Source organism: Myotis brandtii, unplaced genomic scaffold, assembly GCF_000412655.1.
Source record: "Myotis brandtii unplaced genomic scaffold, ASM41265v1 scaffold810, whole genome shotgun sequence".
Classification (NCBI taxonomy): domain Eukaryota; kingdom Metazoa; phylum Chordata; class Mammalia; order Chiroptera; family Vespertilionidae; genus Myotis; species Myotis brandtii.
In genome coordinates this window covers 1,522,983-1,541,914 of record NW_005371274.1, presented here as the reverse complement: position 1 = coordinate 1,541,914, position 18,932 = coordinate 1,522,983, and the positions used below count along the sequence as shown (strand labels likewise).

The 18,932-nt window shown below is 46.5% G+C and overlaps 1 protein-coding gene across 1 annotated transcript in view; it reads left to right on the top strand.

Annotated features, from left to right (window-relative positions):
* The window catches only part of MYOF (myoferlin), a 142,731-nt gene extending 135,880 nt beyond the window's left edge, over nt 1–6,851 (top strand). Inside the window, exons 51-54 of the mRNA XM_005884066.2 lie at nt 1,457–1,647; nt 3,596–3,705; nt 4,089–4,236; nt 6,285–6,851. Of these exons, the coding sequence (XP_005884128.1) occupies nt 1,457–1,647; nt 3,596–3,705; nt 4,089–4,236; nt 6,285–6,323 (488 nt within the window). The 3' untranslated portion in view covers nt 6,324–6,851. The remainder of the gene's footprint in view (nt 1–1,456; nt 1,648–3,595; nt 3,706–4,088; nt 4,237–6,284) is intronic.
* The last annotated feature ends 12,081 nt before the right edge of the window (nt 6,852–18,932 follow it).

Below are 18,932 nucleotides of genomic sequence, written 5' to 3'. Positions count from 1 at the left end.
ATGATTAGCCCCAATTCCCCACCAGAAACTTTCACCTTGATGTTTGGCCAGCACCTCCCGTTGATCCTGACTAAAATCTAACGCAGCCTTTTTTCCCTGGCCTCATACCTGCTCTCTTCATGAGCTTCTTTTGCTGTTCACAGCCCCTCCATTGTCCCAGCCCCCAAGCAAAAGCACCCGGCATCCTCTGTGGGTCCTCCGCCCTTTCCCCCCCACGCGGTGATAACGAAGTAATCTGCTTCATCAGGCACATCTATTCTTATTTCCAGGATCTCTGCCACTTGACAGTTCAGACCTCATTTTCTCATAACCGACTGTTATAGCAGCTCCTAACTCATGCCCCCGCTCCCAGAGCCTCTCCTGGCAGAGGGAAAGCCCACTGCGGCCAACGGCTGTGACCTGTTCATCCCTTTACCCCTCACAGCACGGAGAGCAGTGGCTTTGACATGGTGCTTTATAAGAGTTGAACAAACTTATATGTTTGCATATGTTTATATGCAAAAATGTTAACTTAATAAAGCATATGGGCCGGAAATTCCAGAATAGTGGAGAGTTTTCCTTTGGAATTTCAACAAAATAGTCTGACAAGTAAAGAGAATGAGTATATTTTAAAATGGCTAATGGGCAAATGACTATAGTTACCACCCAAAGAAAAGCCGAGAAATAAGGAGGGATGAGCTCAAGAAAGGCTGAGTGAATTGTGGACTGTGGCTTCATTCTAAGACGAAGGGCTTTTTCTTAGCTTGTGGTTTAGAGAGAATGTGCCCCACTCTCCCTCTTGCTCTTTGCTGCCACTGTTGAAGGCCACCTCTTGTCCCAGTAGTCCATAACACAAACCCATTTTCTCACAGGAGGTCCCAAACCCCAAGACAGTCTGTTAAAGCGCTACTCAAGCGTTAATGCCTCACATCACAGAAGAGAAAATGCGCTTCTCCAGGCAGCCTGGTGGGCTTCCTAGCTCCTGGTGAGCATTTTCTGTTGAGCTGTTATGTTCCTCCTCAAGCTCCTGTCTCTGAGGTTCACTCTGGGAGACTTGAACGGACTGTTCCATAGAGCGTCCCACGTTCCAAGTACCAGGTGTCTTTCCCCAAAGCCACGTTACCGTGTTCAGGGCAGTTCAGAACGAATATGAGCAACTTTCAGATCCAGGTTCTTGGGAGATTTGTCTACAGACATTTCACTATTTTGAGCTTGTAGACAAACTCTGTTTATGCTCCTGTCTTTGAGAAATAAAACATGTGGTCCTCTGTGAGATGCGAGTGGTGGGCAGGTATATCTCCTGCCACTTTCCATCCTATCTGGAAAGAATTTTCTACGTCAACCAGGGTGCCTTTCTCTAATGCACTCATTACCTGTTCAAGACCACTGTCTGCCTCTTCTGCAGGGCATTCTGTTCCCGGGTAAAGGATGGCTGACCCACGCGAAGCTTATTGGAGTTTACTGTTTCCCTGGCTAGGTTTCCTGGAACTTGATTTGCATCGCACCATCATTCCAGCAAAATCATCCGAGAAATGCCATTTGGACATGATTCCGGACCTCAAAGCCATGGACCCCCTTAAAGTGAAAACCGCCTCCCTCTTTGAGCAGAAGTCCATGCGAGGCTGGTGGCCGTGCTACGCAGACAAAGAGGGCTCCCGGGTGATGGCGGTAGGAGCATTTCCTGGCTGGGGGTCGTTCATCATTTAGGTTTTATCATTTAGGTTTTCTCTTTATCAACAGATTTACTCCAGATAAGATAAGTGAGAGTTAAATTGATGGGACTTTAGGTTACAAGAATGGCTTGTACCTGGGATCACAAGAGAAGGTGTCCATGAGCAGATGTTTGGGGTTGAATGGAAGGTGGAGGGATAGGAATTGTCAAAAAACTGAGAGCCAGAGTGTTGCACTACTGTGGGACCCTCCTTCACCAAGACGGCTAATTTATGCTGAGCTATTAGTGAAGTTCAGTACAGAAAAGGGAAATTCACATTTGAGCTGTTTTCATAAATTAAAAAAATAAAAGATGGAAGAAGTGGAGATGCTGACATTCATTGAGCAAGAAGGCCTTAACTTACAAGCAAGTTTGGAGAACTCAAGATATATTCTGACATAGAAGCGAGAGTGCAGGTCACCCTGGCCAGTGTGACTCAGCTGGTTGGATGTTGTTTCGTGCACCAGAAGGTGGCTGATTCAAATTCAGGTCGAGGGCACATGCCCAGAGTGTGGGCTTTATCCACAGCAAGGGGCCATGCAGGAGGCAGACAATCAATGTTACCCTCTCATATCAATGTTTCTCTCTTTCCCTCTACTTCTTCTCTCTCTAAAAATCAAACTGTTAAAAACAAAAGAGAGTGCAGGACACTATGCTCTGGCACAAAAGACTACCAAATTCCTTATGTATTAATAATAGTTAAGATTTCACATCACTAATTATGAAGCAGTCACTATGCTAAATGCCTTACATTCATAATCTTGTTTCTTAAAACAGCTTTGAGGTCTAATTTACATAAATAAAATGCACCCATTCCAGAGTGTACTTTGATGAGTTTTGTTGACAGTTGCATACACTCATGAAACCACTGAAATCAAAAGAGAGAACATTCCCATTAGCCTCAAAAGTTTCCTTGCTCCCTTTGCAGTCCATCGCTCCCCACAAGCTGGCCCAGGAAATCACTTATCTGCTGTCTGCCACTTAGAGATGACTTTGCACATAATCTCACTTAGTTCTGCTAACAGCCCCATCAACTAGACATTATCCCCTTTTTATAAGCTCAAAGCCAGGCTGGGAGAGATGGAGCACCTTGTCGTAGTCAGACACGTTGCTTTGTTTGGCTCATCAGCACAGGAGGCATCAGTGCTCCGCCACCTAAACGAATCTCGGGGTCGAGGTTCTCAAATTGTTGTTGACTTAGTCTGGCTTTTCAGGGTTCTAGAAAGATTGTTACAACCTTAGTTAAGCCTGGCTATCCAAGTGGGCAAGTTTCTGGACCTTTCACAACCTGTTTTCCTCATGTGCACTTGAGGACAACAACAGTCCCTGCTTTATAGGATTGCAATGAGCATTACACGGGATTATCCCTAAGGAAGGGGTGAGCAGGGCCCAGAGAGACAGCATTCACTCATTCACTCACTCATTTGTTTACTCTGTTAGCATACATTGAGGACCCACTAAGTATCTGCACAGCTCTGCGCCGTGGGTGGTCCGTGGTAAGCCTGAAACATGTGGGCTGCCTGGGAGCCTACAGTTAATGCTCCATAAATATTAGACATTGTTATTAGCAGTACTCGGGTTAATCTGTGTCCAAGTAGAGTTACAAAGGAAGGTGTGTGCAGAGGCAAGGAGATGGATGTGAGAAAGAATGATGGGGATACAGAGAGTGACAGGCAAGGAGCAGGGAGGAGGGGAAGCAATTTGTCCTCTCAGGTTCCCACAAGGAGCCAGTTCAGAAACACATGGAAGAGGAAATGTGATGAAATCTCCTGAGGAAAATCTAAGGCAATCTCGGGATTGTTTTACAAGAATAAAAATCGTTGCTCGGGGAATACTCCTTGGGCTGAAGTGAAAATATTTGTGAAGCATGATGTCATGTGTTTAACCTGTTCTGCTTTACTGAAGGGGAAAGTGGAGATGACGTTGGAAATCCTTAATGAGAAGGAGGCCGATGAGAGGCCAGCTGGGAAGGGACGGGATGAACCCAACATGAACCCCAAGCTGGACCCACCAAAGTGAGAGCCCCCTTTGTTCTCGGTGTCCTCTCCTCCCTAAACACCTGCAGACTGAAAGCCCCCCTTCCAATTGGCTTAATAGACTGGATTAGCGCTTGTCCTTCTAATTTTGTATTTAATAGTGGGGGCTGGGGGTAGAAAGGCTGGTGATCTGGCTTTATTTTAATCACTCTCCTTTCCATTGAAACCAAAGTCCAGGGTGCTTTCAACATCTTAGGAAGTTATAAAAGGTTCAAGAATCTTTCTTTGCTAACTAAGGGAAATAATATCTTTTCTTGACTTTATAAGTGTTATTAATATAGTTTTTAAATGGTGTTATGCCCTGCAGTCAAATATCTGTCCCTCCTGAGTTGGGTAGGTAAAACCATTTCTTTGCAATGCAGCCGACCAGAAACCTCCTTCCTCTGGTTCACCAACCCGTGTAAGACCATGAAGTTCATCATGTGGCGCCGATTTAAGTGGGTCATCATCGGTCTGCTGTTCCTGCTGATCCTGCTGCTCTTCGTGGCTGTGCTCCTGTACTCCTTACCGGTGCGGGTCCCTGCTCCTTGTCCCGGCTGTGTGTGTGTGTGTGTGTGTGTGTGTGTGTGTGTGTGAACTGTGGTTGGTCATCTAACTTGGTACTTACTTGCCTTGGATGCTCTTCAGAAGAATGACTTACTTAGGAGTTGTGGTCTCATAACCCTTCAGCCTTTGGAAAATTTAAAATAACGTGTCCTGTGGTTAGAATTGCATGCTTATGGTTTCACGAATTCCAGGCAAAACTTTATGGCCTGAAAATAATTTTGGTGTCAGGAATTCTAGGAGAAATCTCTCGGGCCTTTATCAATATATGTCTGGACTATAGCCAGCATTTCTAACTGATCTTCCTGCCTTCAGACTTCTTGTCCTACCTAGCATCCACAGATCCCCAAATCTGGGACCCTTGTACATTTACACAAACCCTGAACTCCACCCAAACTAGATAATAACACCTCCCCCCACAACAAAGTATTGCTCTTACCTGCCAGGATGTCTTTGCCAGTGCTGTTCCTTTGTCCATGTTTTGTCTATCAACATCTTATTCATTGTTTAAGACCCACGTCACATAACCTCCCCCGTAACTTTCCCTTAAACAACCCAGTCATAAAGGAAAGTCCAAGTGGGGATTTTTCCAGTGTGCCTACAAGTAGTGCTTTCATTCCATATTCAAGGAATTTATTGAGTATCTACCATAGGCTAGGAATTGGGGTACACACATAACCAAGGCATGATTTCTGCCCACAAGTAGTTCATAGCCCAGGGACAAGCAGACATATGAATAAGTAACCTACTATGAGAGGCAAACTGCTATAGAGATATCAACAAATGACCACAAGACCCAATTGCTGAGAATGGTTTCAACAAGGTGGGGACATTAAAGACCAGTTTGCCAGGCATTCAAATACTCTTACTTCAATTCATCCTATATAATAAAGAGATAATATGCAAATTGGCCATCACTCCAACACATAAGATGGCCGCCCCCATGTGGTCAAAGATGGCCGCCCCAAGATGGCGGCAGGGGAGGGCAGTTGTGGCCGATCAGGCCTTTTGGGCGATCAGGCCAGCGGGGGAGGGCAGTTGAGAGGAACCAAGCCTGCAAGGGAGGGTAGTTGCGGGGGACCAGGCTGGCAGGGGAGGGCAGTTAGGGTTGACCAGGCTGGCAGGGGAGGGCAGTTGGGGGTGACCAGGCCAGCAAGGAAGGGCAGTTAGAGGCGACCAGACCAGCAGGGGAGGGCAGTTAGGGGTGACCAGGCTGGCAGGGGAGGACTGTTAGGGGCAATCGGGCTGGCAGGGGAGCAGTTAGGCATCAATCAGGCTGGCAGGGGAGTGGTTAGGGGGTGATCAGGCTGGCAGGCAGAAGTGGTTAGGGACAATCAGGCAGGCAGGCAGGCGAGCGGTTGGGAGAGACAGGTCCTGGATTGTGAGAGGGATGTCTGACTGTAAACAGGCAGTCGATCATCCCTCGAGGGGTCCCAGATTGGAAAGGGTGAAGAGGGTGCAGGCTGGGCTGAGGGACACACACACACACACACACACACACACACACACACACACACGTGCACGAATTTCGTGCACCAGGCCTCTAGTATTAATCATAATAGAGTAGTTTGTGTTGAGGAGCATAGCCACACAACCACAACAACTGCGATGACATATCTTTGTTTCCCCCAGTATAATACTTTCAGTTTCACTATAAGTACATGTACACTATTTTCTAGTTATAGGTCAATCTGTCTTGACCATTTAAAAAACTCCTCATAGTTATTTCTTTTGCTTGACCTAGATCCTATTGAATAGTGGTTCTCACCTCGGGGAGATTTTGCTCCCCAGAGGGCATTTAGCAATGTCTGGAGACATTTTGTCACAATGGGGGTGTGCTACCTACTGGCATTAGTGGGTAGGGGATAGGCCAGGGATGCTGCCGAACATCCTGCGACGTCCAGGACAGCCCCCAACAAGGAGGAATCATCTGGTCCTAAATGTCAATGGTGTCAAGGCTGAGAAACCCCTCGCTTAAGTATATATATTTTACGCTGTCTTTGCTTCCTTTCCAGAACTATTTGTCAATGAAGATTGTGAGGCCAAATGCATAATAAAAGCCAAAGCTTCTTTGCAACAGTCATCAGCAAGGAGGGAGCCCTGTCTGTGTTTCTGGACCAAAAGCAAGAGCGATTTTGTCTGTGTCTGAGACGACATTCCAAGGGCAAGTTACACTACTTCACCGAAGCCCGGCAGCTCCCCGGGGGTGCGGGTCCTGGAGGCCAAGCCAACTAGCAACACTTTTATCTTCTAAAGTATTAAAACTTTTACCATGTTTTTCGAAATATTTTTCAAGGTGGCTGGTTCCATTTTAAGAAATCGTCTTTATTTGTATGTGTCCTTAGTTCTATAATTCAATCTTTGGAAAGTGCTGAAATAGAATTTGAAAATTCCTGCATCTTGACCTCATAGCCTTCTTACTTGTAATCAACAGAAAGGACTGTGCATTATAAAAGCAGAATAGTTAGACTTATTTCTTGTTATGATTATTTTATATGGATAAATACCATGATATTTTATATGGATAAATGTTTATCAACCTCTGTGATAAACCCAAATAAAAGCATTGCACTTTGAACACATAGCTGTCTTGTGTGGCTGTGGGCTGAGTTGGGAAGGAGACAGTTTCTAGTCCTCTGGGTCTTAGGGGATGAAATGCCATGGCATATCGCCTGGCCATAAGCCCTTTATATGTGTGCTGCCAAACCTTGGCCAGTGGGTCACACTGAGGCTGATTCTATATAATAAAGAGCTAATATGCAAATGGTCATCACGCCCTCGTGCCCTCGAACCCTCGTGCCAGGGCTGGGGGACCTGAGGTCTCGCCCCCCACCCTGTGGGGCTTGACAGGGTGGGGCTGGCCGGGTCTGGGTCTTGTGCGATTTCGAAGCATATGTGGGTGGGTGGGGACTTGACTCTGGGTCCCATGGCGTGCCCCAGACTGACAGGAGGAAGATTTTCATATACATTTTATTAATTTTCTTTCATCTCTGACACTTTTATTATAGAGAAAGGGCAAATAGCAATATTAAAATATTTCCTCTAATTAATTCCCTTTTAATGTGCATGAATTTCGTGCACCGAGCTACTAGTATAATAAATAACAAAAGCTAACACTTATTTAAAATACTTATTCCATGCACAACATTGTTTTAAGTGTTGCATGTGTAACTCATTGAATCCTCAATAAGGGTAGATAACATTATTAACCCCATTTTACAGTTGAAGAAATTAAGGCAGACAGAGGTTAAGTAACTCACCCAAGGCCACACTACCAATAAATGGTAGAGCTGGAATTTGAACCCAGCCAACCTGGGTTTTTTCCTTCTTAACTGCTTTTAACCACCAATAGGAGGGCTGTCCAGGGGAGAAGCTGAGATGGTCACGTGGTGTGGCAACTGAAACCCAGTGTGGCTCCCATGCCAACACCATCAGAGTCAGCATGTGGTATAAAACATGTGAATACATTATCCTGTTCATATAACAGACTGTGGCGAGATCTGCAAACAGTTCTATTCAAGGAGCAACACAGAACTGAGGGAACAAGAAATGGTATGAAAATGGTGATTTTTCTTTTACCACAGTTGACTGTCTTGGCATTATTGTTGATTGTTTCATATTTTGAACATTTTAATTCCCTTCAAGGTTCTGCCAAAAATCTTAGCATTCAAAGTGTGTTCAACACATGAAAAGGTTGAGACCCAGGGCGAGCTAAATCGGGACACCTGCCACAACTCTGGCCCCTGTAGTCTCCTCACGCAGTCCGCGAAGGTTGTTCTAACAAGATCACGTCATCTCGCTTACAATTAACACAAAGTCTACAGCTTTTATATAATTCAGGGAACACTCTAATAATGAAACGGAGACAGTTTTATTTAAAATGGTGTTTGTTGCTTTAGCTGGCTTGGCTCAGTAGATAGAGCATTGGCCTGCGGGCTGAAGGGTCCCGGATTCGATTCCAGTCAAGGGCACATGCCCAGGTAGCAGGCTTGACCCCCGAATCAGTGATTCTCTCTCATCATTGATGTCTCTCTCTTTCTCCCTCTCCCTTCCTCTCTGAAGTCAATAAAAATACATATATATTTTAAAAAAAAAATGGTGTTTGCTAGGAGAAAAAAGTAGGCTCTGCAAAAGAACAAAGTTGTTCCAGGCAAAGTTGCTATTTGGAATATTTAACCATCAGTATGATCAGAGCAGAAGCTTCACCCATCACAATGGATAATGGCTATTAACACATTAGAACAGCCATACCAGTGTGTGCAACCCGAGCGTTAGCCTGCAGGGACCCACGGGACACTCCCATCGTGCCCCACTCCAGTCACGCCTGCTGAGCAGAGAAATGCCTGGCTCTGAGGGAAGCCTTTGCCTCCTTCCCTCCAGCTACCTATCTGGGAGCCGCCAGTGCAGTTCCTTTGAGTGCCTGGCAGCAAAGCTCTAGGAATGAACTAATTCCCAGAGAGAATATCCAGCCGGCTTTCTGGGTAATACTCCCCCCTTTCCTCTCCCAGCCCCCTCCTCAGCCCTCCCCACACCCGCCCAGAAAGCTCCATCTTGTCAAAAGATAATGGTCCCTCATTTGAGGTTGTTAGCTGCCTGGTGACCTATAAATGATCGCTAAAAGCTGGAACTCATCACAGTCCGGTCAGACTGTCGCTTCACCGCGAATTAAAGGACACTTAGTGCTAACTGACTCTAGCAAGTGCCACCATTCACGCCGGAGCCTTCATGAGGAAAACAAATCTCCATTACAATCTTGAGGGCAACAGGGAGCTGAAAATCCTGGCAGCCTGACACTTGATGTTGTTTTGTTCTCCCTTTCTCCTTTTAAGGCCCAAAAGAAAGAAAGAAAAAGTCACCGTTAGACCTGTACGTTGCTTTCAAGAGCTATTGGCGGGGTGGGCAGAGTTCTGAAACCCATTTGAAGAGGGAGCAGAGGGAGCTGCGCAGTCTGGCCTCCCAGGTGCTGCCCAGGCCAGCTCCTTGCCCTCCGAGTTCACCCGGCTCAGAGGAGTGTTTGTCCAAAGACTGGAGCTCACTTGTTTCCCTGTGTTGAGCAGATGTCATTACAAACACAACCAGAGGTGAGGGGGGCTTTCCAGAAGCGTCTGTGCAGTTCAGAGAAAGTACAACTTGACGACCCTACGGGGAACCAACATGGACAGTGACAGCAAAGCTTGAAAACCCTCTCCCGTTGAAAGATTTCCTGCTAAACAGATTGCTCTGTGCGGCCCATCGTTCAGGTCTCCGGACCGTGTGCACGCAGCCTCCAGAGGCAGGTGGGAATTCCATTCTAAAGAAGGCTGTTCAAAGTCGGCTGGATGTGGAATCAGTTCAGAATGGAGTCGATGTTGTAAATAGATGAAGCACCCGCCATCTTTGCAGCTGAGTTTAGTGTTTGTTCAGCGTTGAATGGCCACTCCCTGATCTTCCTTGGGTTAAGCAGAGTGGGGTCCCCAGGAAGATCAAAGGAAGGCTGCTTTCCCCGTGGATGTACATGCCCGAAATGAAATGCCAGAGTTCATGAAGTTCAAGAAAAACAAGAGAAACATGTAACGTAGACTAATGGCAAAGCCCTAATGAGGAAGGGAACATAATGAAAAACACAGGCCCGCCATCTGCACGGCCAAACTCATAACTTCAAGAGTACGACTGTGTAGGACATGCAGACTCTAGACTTTTTACTATTTAAATAAACTGAACAAGAAAGAAAAAGCATAGTTTTTTTTTGACTCCCACGGAGTAAATTGAATGCTTCTCAAGGCAAACTGATTTTGCCAAAATTTATCTCAACTCCTTAAAGAGGCCCATTCAGGCCTTGACTAATATTAATGCGCGACTTCCATGTGTTTTCACAAAATCCTAGAGCCAAACCCGTAATCCTCTCCCCATCATATTTCAGCGAAGTCCTGCCCCAGCAATTATCAGGAGGAGGACCAGAGTATCCAGCTGGATTCAGAGGCGGCACTGGGTCAGCGGGATAAACAAAATGAATGAATGGAATCCTGTCTTAGAGGCGCAGGAGTGCGGGGCCAGGGGTTTCAGACGTCTGGAAGCCTGTAAGCTCACCAGCCCCCCCCACCCCCCCCAATGCTGCGACTACGCACATCTCCTCTCTGGCTTCCTGTCCTTCCTTTGTGATCTCATCTGTTTTGTTTTACATTTCTGCTTATCTGTAGCTCAGTTTCCTCATCTATAAAATTGGGACAATAGCCCTAGCTGGTTTGGCTCAGTGGACAGTGTGTCAGCCTGTGGACTAGTGGGTCCCAGGTCCAATTCCGGTCAAGGGCACATGCCCGGGTTATGGGCTCAATCCCCAATAGGGAGTGTGCAGGAGGCAGCTAATCAGTGATTCTCTCTCATCATTGATGTTTCTATCTCTCCCTCTCCCTCTCCCTTCCTCTCTGAAATCAATAAAAATATATTTAAAAATTGGAACAATAATTTCCGTAGAATGATTGAGGAGATAAAGTGATTTAAAAGATGTACAGTACAAAATTGGCTGGAGTCACATGCCTGCCAATTCACCATAGCCCCAGGTACCTGCCACCCTGCCCAGCTCTTTAAGATGCTGAGTGTGGGACTCAGACAAATTTTTTTGTACAAGTACCAGCATAGAATCAACTCGAAGCCCCAGGCTGAGGACTGTCTTGGCCTATCTACACCGTGGCAGCCATGGCCCCGCCCTGCTCCATGGGGACTTCAGGGAAGCTCCTCTCTCCCTCCTGGACCCTCCTCCCCTCCCCACTCTCCCAAGTCAGCCATGACTCCAAGGTTCAGGGAAATATAATTACCTTCAAACGGGCTTCTCTCAGAAAAGAAAATTTCAAGTCAAGATGCAAAGAAACCCATTCTCAGTAAGAAGAGAAATACCAAGTACAGCCACAAGGAGACATCATTTCCCACCCTCCAGGTCGGCAAAAAAGCTTGAAAGCCTGGCATCGGGGACTCACGAGGGATGTGAACAATATCTTCTTTTTTTTGACGCAGCTGGTGGGAAGATACATTGCGAATCAGTCCCCGTGGAAAACAGTGTGGCATCGTCCGATGACATCCCTGCCCTCTGATCCAACAACTCCACTCCACTCCACTACACTACACTCCTACAGGGTCTGTTCCCTAGAGACACTTCAACACACATGTACCTGGAGACAGATTGTATAATGTTGGAAACAGCCAAACACTGGAGAAACCCTACTGTCTATTAACAGGCATTGCATGATGCATTGAGAGGTAGGTCTAGAATAAAACACTATAAAGCAGTGAAAGTGAATGAAACTCAGCTTCATGCGACAACAGGAATAAACCCTGGAAACAGTGCTGAGTGGAAGAACAGGTCAGGCAGGAATGCCTATGGTAGTATTTCTCGTACATAAAGTTCAAAAACATGCTCTGGCCCATGTGGCTCAGTTGGTTGAGCATCATCCCATGCACTGAGCGGTCTCCATCAGGGTATGTGGTCAGGGCACATGCCCAGGTTTGGGGCTTGATCCCCAGTAGGGGGCGTGCAGGAGGCAGCCTATTAGACGATTGATGTTTCTCTTTCTTTCTCTCCCCCCCCCTCCCTTCCTCTCTCTCTAAAATCAATAAAAACATATATACTAGGTGTACCAGTTAATAATGGAGATTTTTTTCAATAGATGGAGTTACACATATGTTGATATAGTATATGTGATTTGATATGTATGCTATTTTGTTGTATTACTCCTTCAGATTACCACTTGTTCCGATCGATTATTTGTTGTCGGTAGCAATCAGTATTAATGGTTTCACCTGGTTTTAGAAGCTCATAATACACCACACCTTCCTGATCCCATCAAACGCAGAGCATTGTCTTCTTTCCAAAGTGATTTGGCCTTGCAGTCAATGTTGATGGTTGACCTGGATCAATCCATCATTTTGTGCGTTTGGGATTCTCAAAATAAATCCACTTTTCATCGCCAGTCATAATTTGATGCAAAAAAGACTTTCTCTCATGCCGTTGAAGCAACATTTTACTGATGACTTTTCGGTTTTCCATTTGTCTTTCGTTCAGTTGATGTGGCACCCATTTTCCTTCCTTTAAAATCTTTCCCATTGCTTGTAAACGATCGGAAATTGTTTGCTGAGCAACATTTAATCTTTCTGCAAGTTGTTTCAGTTGACCTGGACGTTCTTTGTCTTTCACACCGAAATCATCACTTTTAAAGCATTTAAACCAGCATTCACAAGTATCTTGAGATGGAGCATGTTCACCATGAGCTTCCCGAAGTACACGATAACTTTCAGCAGCACTTTTCTTCAAAATAAAGTAATGAATTAAAACTTCCCGCAAATGCTCTTTTTTTTGGCACGAAATTCAACATTTTTAAGTGTAAAACTATCTATGATGTTAACACCTTCAGAAAATTTGACATATGAAGTTTTCAAGCTTGTTGTCAATACAACAAAATAGCATACATATCAAATCGCATATATCACCATATGTGTAACTCCATCTATTGAAAAAAATCTGCATTATTAACTGGTACACCTAGTATATATACATGTATTTTTTTTTGTTTAAAAACATGTACAACTAAACATATTGTTTAGGGGATAGAGATGTGATAAATACACAAAGAAGAGGGAGGAGATGATAGGCTCAGGAGGGTAGAGATCTTTGGGAAAGAGGGGGAGATGGAATCAGGGAGGGGCTCCCTGAGGGGCCCAAAGATGATGGTACATTTTTTTTCTTAAACTGGGTGGTGGGTACAGGGGTGCCCATTCATTGTATCGTTGTTCTTCATATCTCATATGTATATCCTATAAAGATATTCACTAGCTCTTTAAGTTAAATCGCTACAAGAAAAATTTCTGAGCGAAAGGTCAGGAGTATATTTAAGGTCCTTGAGACAAATTGCCAACTGCTTTCCTGAAATGTGGTACTAATTTACACCCAGCCCCCCACAGAGCCTGAGAGGGTTCAAGCCAGAACTGATGGCCATCCCTCAGCCACTCTCCAGCCCTATGGGGCGCCTTTCCCCAGCACTGATTACTGCCCCCCACCCCACCCTAGGGCAGTGCAGGGAGAAGGGGGGGCTGCCAGGTCTTAATAACAAGGCTTCTGTGTGTCTATCCTAAGGACCTCCTATGGGGACCGCAGTCTCCCCTCTGTGACTGGAGAGGCCGAGAAATCCTCCAACACCCTTCGGAAAGAGCATCCACTCGGACTCTTTTCACTTAGAAAACGTGAATTCTGCTAAAGAATGCTCAGTGAGCTTTCAATCACCCGAGCAGGGTTCCCCAACCAGGAAACTAAGAGCCAAGTACATCTTTAACCACCAACTTTTAAATAAAATTTCTCCATATTCTTTTTAAAGAAGGGGCTTTGAGTTAGCGCACCAAAAAATAAAACAAAGAAAAGCAGAATCAAGCAGCCAAATAGAATTTTCAGGAAGTTAAAAAAAGGGTAAGAGAAGAGAAACACATATGTCAATTACAAGAGTCAATCTAGTTGCTCTTATTTAGGCTTAAAAAGTGACTTGGGACGTTCAGGAAGCTAAGGTGAAGAGGAAATATCATATTGCTGTTTTCACCTGGTTAATAAACTAGATGATGGAAAGGTCAAAGCCACGTTGTCTGGGGAGGTCTGGCCTCTGGGCCCGTTGCTGACTGGGGCTGTGACATCCCTGTGAGCCTTGCAGGTAGATGAGCTAGCATCCCGGAGTCATGCCTGGACAGAGCCACACCATCTCTGCACTGAAGTGGTGTGAGCCAGTGCCCCGGCCACATGCTCTGGCAGTCTCTTATGGTCTTACTCATTTCGGAGGTCTTCTCTTTGTTCTTACCATTAACACCTACCTTCTCTCTCCAACCTGAAGGCTGCTTGAGGTTCTAAAAATACTAATAAGCCCGACCGACATGGCTCAGTGGTTGAGCGTCGACCTATGAACTTGGAGGTCACGGTTCAGTTCCCGGTCGGGGTACATGCCCGGGTTGTGGGCTCGATTCCCGGTAGGGGGCGTGCAGGAGGCAGCCGATCAATGATTCTCTCTCATCATTGATATTTCTGTCTCTCCCTTTCCCTTCCTCTCTTAAATCAATAAAAATATATTTTTAAAAAAACTAATAATAGTGATCATACCTCCTTTGCAACACTTGACCCCAGAACAAAGATGCCAGTGCTGGGGACCCACGGGGAGCTGGTAGGATGTCTTGGCAGTCACTGCGGGAGATGGTTGCTGCCAGGCGTGTTAGGAGGGCCCAGGGAGGGCACTTGCTTGTTTGAGCTGGGTTCAAGGCCCATGTCGACATTCCAGGAGGGCCTCCGAGGCCTCTGGGAGTCTATATCACCTCCTCTAGAGTCTCTCTCTTTTCTCTTTGCTCCTCCCTTCCTCCCCCCTCCCCTTCCTAGCTCTCTCTTAGGCTCCCCTTTCCCTCCTGTCTCTGTGGGTATGTCTTTAGCCCCTGCAGGTGTTATTACACAGGACGCTGGTACACAGAGCTGAGAAACCTGTCGGCCCCGCAGGAGCAAAGACCCTGTTTTACCATCTCCGCGTCCGGAAGCACTGGGCCTCGGGCCTGGCCAACAGGCGTGATCCTGACTCCTGAAGAAAGTAAAAGGGACAGCCGTCCTGAGGCCGGTCGCTCCACCTGACGCCGCGTCTGTGTAAAGGAAGGACACATGGGTACTTGGTGTACTTTTACCCCAAAGTACCTAATACACCAGGAAATGGACTTGAGCGCCGTGAGCTTTACCTGCAAGGGTGAAGCTTTTTGAAAGTCTAGCTTTGATTTATAAATTCACTCTAATGTTTGCACTCCACAATCTTTCTCTTTAACATTTTCACTCTGTCTGGAACTGCACCAGATGAAAACACAGAGGACATGTTTGGGGTGGTCCAACTCAAAATCTAGGCCATGTGGAATCCAGGTGGACCCCTTCAATCCCAGAGACCCTCAAAGAGAGAGGCTGTCGCTCTCCCTCCTCTTCTCCTCCCCAGATGCCAGCGAATGGAATGGCTTCTCACATGGGCAATGCTGTGTCAAATGCTCCAGGGTAAGGAGCAAAGGAAAGCAGGTGTGAATGGATGAATAATGGTTAAGGCTCATCTGAGCATTGCTGGGGAGGCCAGTTGAAATAAAAATAAATTGGTAAATAGCTAGTTAAATTCCCAATCTCTCCACTCACCAGCTTTGTCAATCGTCATTGTGAATTGTATTCCAAGGACATGCTCCATGTATTCCCTGTGGCTTTGCAACCCCCACACACATACACAAGGAATGCCGAAACCCCAGGTTAACAGATCTTTATATTGTCCCAATCCACACAGTCCTGGTGCACAGCAGGTGCACAGAGAGAGATGGATCTTCGTGCTCAGCAGCTCTGACCAACTCTCACAGTGCTCAGAGCCTTGCTGGGGAAGCAAACACATTACCTTATATGGACTATACATTGGACCACCAATCCACACCTGCCAAATACCCTAAGCCCTTGTCCTATATGGACAATGCAGTAAGCCACCAATCAGTGTGCGCTGAGTACACTAAGCCCCCCACCCCTTCCCATTCCGCCCCTCAAAAGGCATGCCCACCCCTGCACGTGTTGCTGTTCTCCCCTTTCGAGACAGCCCAGCAGGTCCTTCTCCTCTAATAAAGCCTGTAGTCCTGGTTTTCGGCCTCTGTCTGATTTTTCAGTATCCCCATGGGGGCGGGGGGTGCAGGAGGCGGCCAATTGTTGGTTGGGCATTGTCCTGTACACTGAAGGGTTTCAGACTGTATCCCCACGGGGGCGGGGGGTGCAGGAGGCGGCCAATGGATGTTCCACTCTCACACGGATATTTCTCTTTCTCCCTCTCTCTTCCTCCCTTTCCAAAGATCAATAAAAAAATCTTTTTAAAAATGTAGGAAAGAGTGTGGCATAATGGGCAAGAGTTGGCCCTGAGCAGTCTGAAGTCAAGTCCTGGTTCTCTTGTCCATTTTACTGGCCAGGTACAAGTCGTGCAGCCATTCTGAGCTTTGGTTTCCTTTCTCCAGTAGAGATGGTAATAATAGCACAGGCGTTAGAAGATTTTTCACGTAACACCCCATGCCTAGAATTCAATAAATGCGAGTTGTTGTAATTATACTTTCAACAGAGGAATATCAATAACTTAAGCATGGATCTGTAAATATGGCCTAACACATTGCAAAGAGGAATATTCCATCATAGAATCAGCTAAGATTTCTTTGGGAGAAGTGAAAGGGTGTAAAGCTGCTGTCACTTCTCCTGTGTTTCAAATACTGTCCACAAGATGGCAGCAGCGGCCTCGGGTTCCCAGTCAGCCGGAAAGGCATCCCATTCAGCCTGCATTCCACGGAACCGCCCCAGACAGGCATCTGGGAGACATATTTTAAGTGGAAAGCAACCAGCACCGCATCTGAAGGATACCCTTTCTTCTGAAATGCCATAGAAGCCTATGGCTAGACAGACAAAGGCCTTGGGAAACACTGGAAACCACCCATTCATCCATTCACTCCTTCGTTCCTTCCACAAACATGCACTGAGGCATCCTGCGAAGGAATACAGCAAAGGAGGGATAAAACGAATCAAACGCTGGTAGGTCATGGGAAGGAGTCTCCCATCCAACTAAAAAGTAAAAGCCCTCAGGCTGTGGTGATTCGAGGTGAAGCAAAGAAAAACGTGACAGGAAGTTCTCAGTGACTCTGCTTTGTATGCTGGCAGGAGTGGGAGGGAGCCGCGGCCAGTTTGGCTCAGTGGATCAAGCCTCGGCCTGGACCCAAAGGTTGCTGGTTCGATTCCGGTCAAGGGCACGTACCTTGGTTGCAGGCTCTATTCCCTGGCCCAGTCCCGGCGCGTGGCCAATCGTCTCATTTCTCTCACACTGATGTTTCTCTCTCTGGGTCTCCCTCCCTCCCTTCCACTCTCTCTAACAATCAATGGAAAAATATCCTGGAGTGAGGATTAACAACAACAACAACAACAAAAGAGTGGGAGGGAATTCGAAGTGATGGAAGTTGGTAAATTGAATTATGATTGGGGGTTTTGCCCCCTGTAAAATTACTTACTTCTCTCCTTTAAGCTAGAAATCTGGGCTGGGCTAATGAAAGCTGTCACCTGGAATGTCTGGGGCAGCTGTGCAAGGTTACATTCCAGTCTCCAAGCAAAAAAATGCCAGCAATTTGCCTTTTGTCAACTGCAAATTAAAGTAATTTCCACGCAGAGGTTTCTCCTGCTGGCGGTGAGCACCCCCAAAAGCCAGGGCTCTTTGCTTCAAGCCTTTACCTGGCTGCCCCACTAGGGCAGACACACCTGAGGATGGAGGCACCTCGGGGTTGTGATTAGGGGCTAGTTTGCTTCGCTCTCCTTTCACTAAAGCACCAAATCAAATGGGCATTAAGTGGGGCTTGGAGGAGGGAAACAGGAATATGCCTTCAGTCCCCCATGGCACTTTCTAGAAAGTGGGACAAGAGAGGCCCTCAAGCTTTAAATAAATGAGGAAGAGGTAAGTGTGTGTGTGTTGCCGTACCCAGTGCTGTGATGACAATATAAAAATAGCCACCATGACTGAGAGCGCCAGGCAGACAGGATGCTAAGACATCCTAGCCACAAATTTCTGAATCGTCAAAAAGGTGAAAGAAGGGTTATTGTCCTCACTTTATAGATGAGGAATGAGGCTCTGTGGAGGTAAGCAGTTTGGAGAAAGTCACTGGTATTAAGGGATACATGTGGGCTTCGAATCCTCATTTATCAAACTCCTGAACCTGGATCCTTCACCCCCACACTCAACCAACTGTGGAAATGGATAGGAAAGCAGGTTGCCACCGAAACAAAGAAGAGGTTATTCATTCATTGATTCAATAAGTGTTTATAGAGCAGCCTCTCTGTGTCAGACACCGGGCATACAAAGTAAGGGCTGTCAACAGCAAATGAATCTCCAGGCAGAGGACTTGCCACCAAGCTTGGAGACCAGAGGCGTGAACAGACCTGGAATATTCCTCTCACCAAAGAGGGAGGCCAATGCCTCGTTTGGATCAAGAGCCAACAATCACCTTCACTTAGAGACAACATGCTCGCTTGGCTGATTAGAAGGCGTCGCACATGCTGAAAAGGCCAGCTTTACGTCCCTGTGTGCACTCATCTCCCTGGAAAGAGTTATGACCTCACTACCACCGCGCCCCCGGCACATACGTACACAACTGGGTTGTCCCCAAACCCAGGGCCTGGCCTTGCAGATTCCACCATCCCCCTGTGGCTTCCAGCAGAGCTCTGCACTCCATCACCTGCTGTTTGAAATTCTTCACCATCATTGCTTTGTTTAATCCTCACACGCATCCCATGCGCAGGTGTGGTGCCCCCATTTTGTAGATGAGTTTTAAAACTCAGAGATATACCAGGTGACTTCTCCAAGGACACACAACTAGAAAGCTGAAGCCGGGTTGGTCTGAATCCCCAAAGCCCCATGTTTCTCACCGCCTTTTAAAGAAGGGGTAAAGGTTTACTGTCTGTCCTCCAGGTCATTAAGCCATCACCTCTGCCCCCGACTCTTCCCATTGTAAGCCCTCAGGACCACTTACACAGTTCTCACCTCATCTTTGTCGCCATCCTCATCAACCTTCCTTGGCATTGTTCCTGGAAGACTTTGGTACCTGACATACCCTTGCCCGTCATCATTCACTCAATACTCATGGAGAAGCCCCCTGCA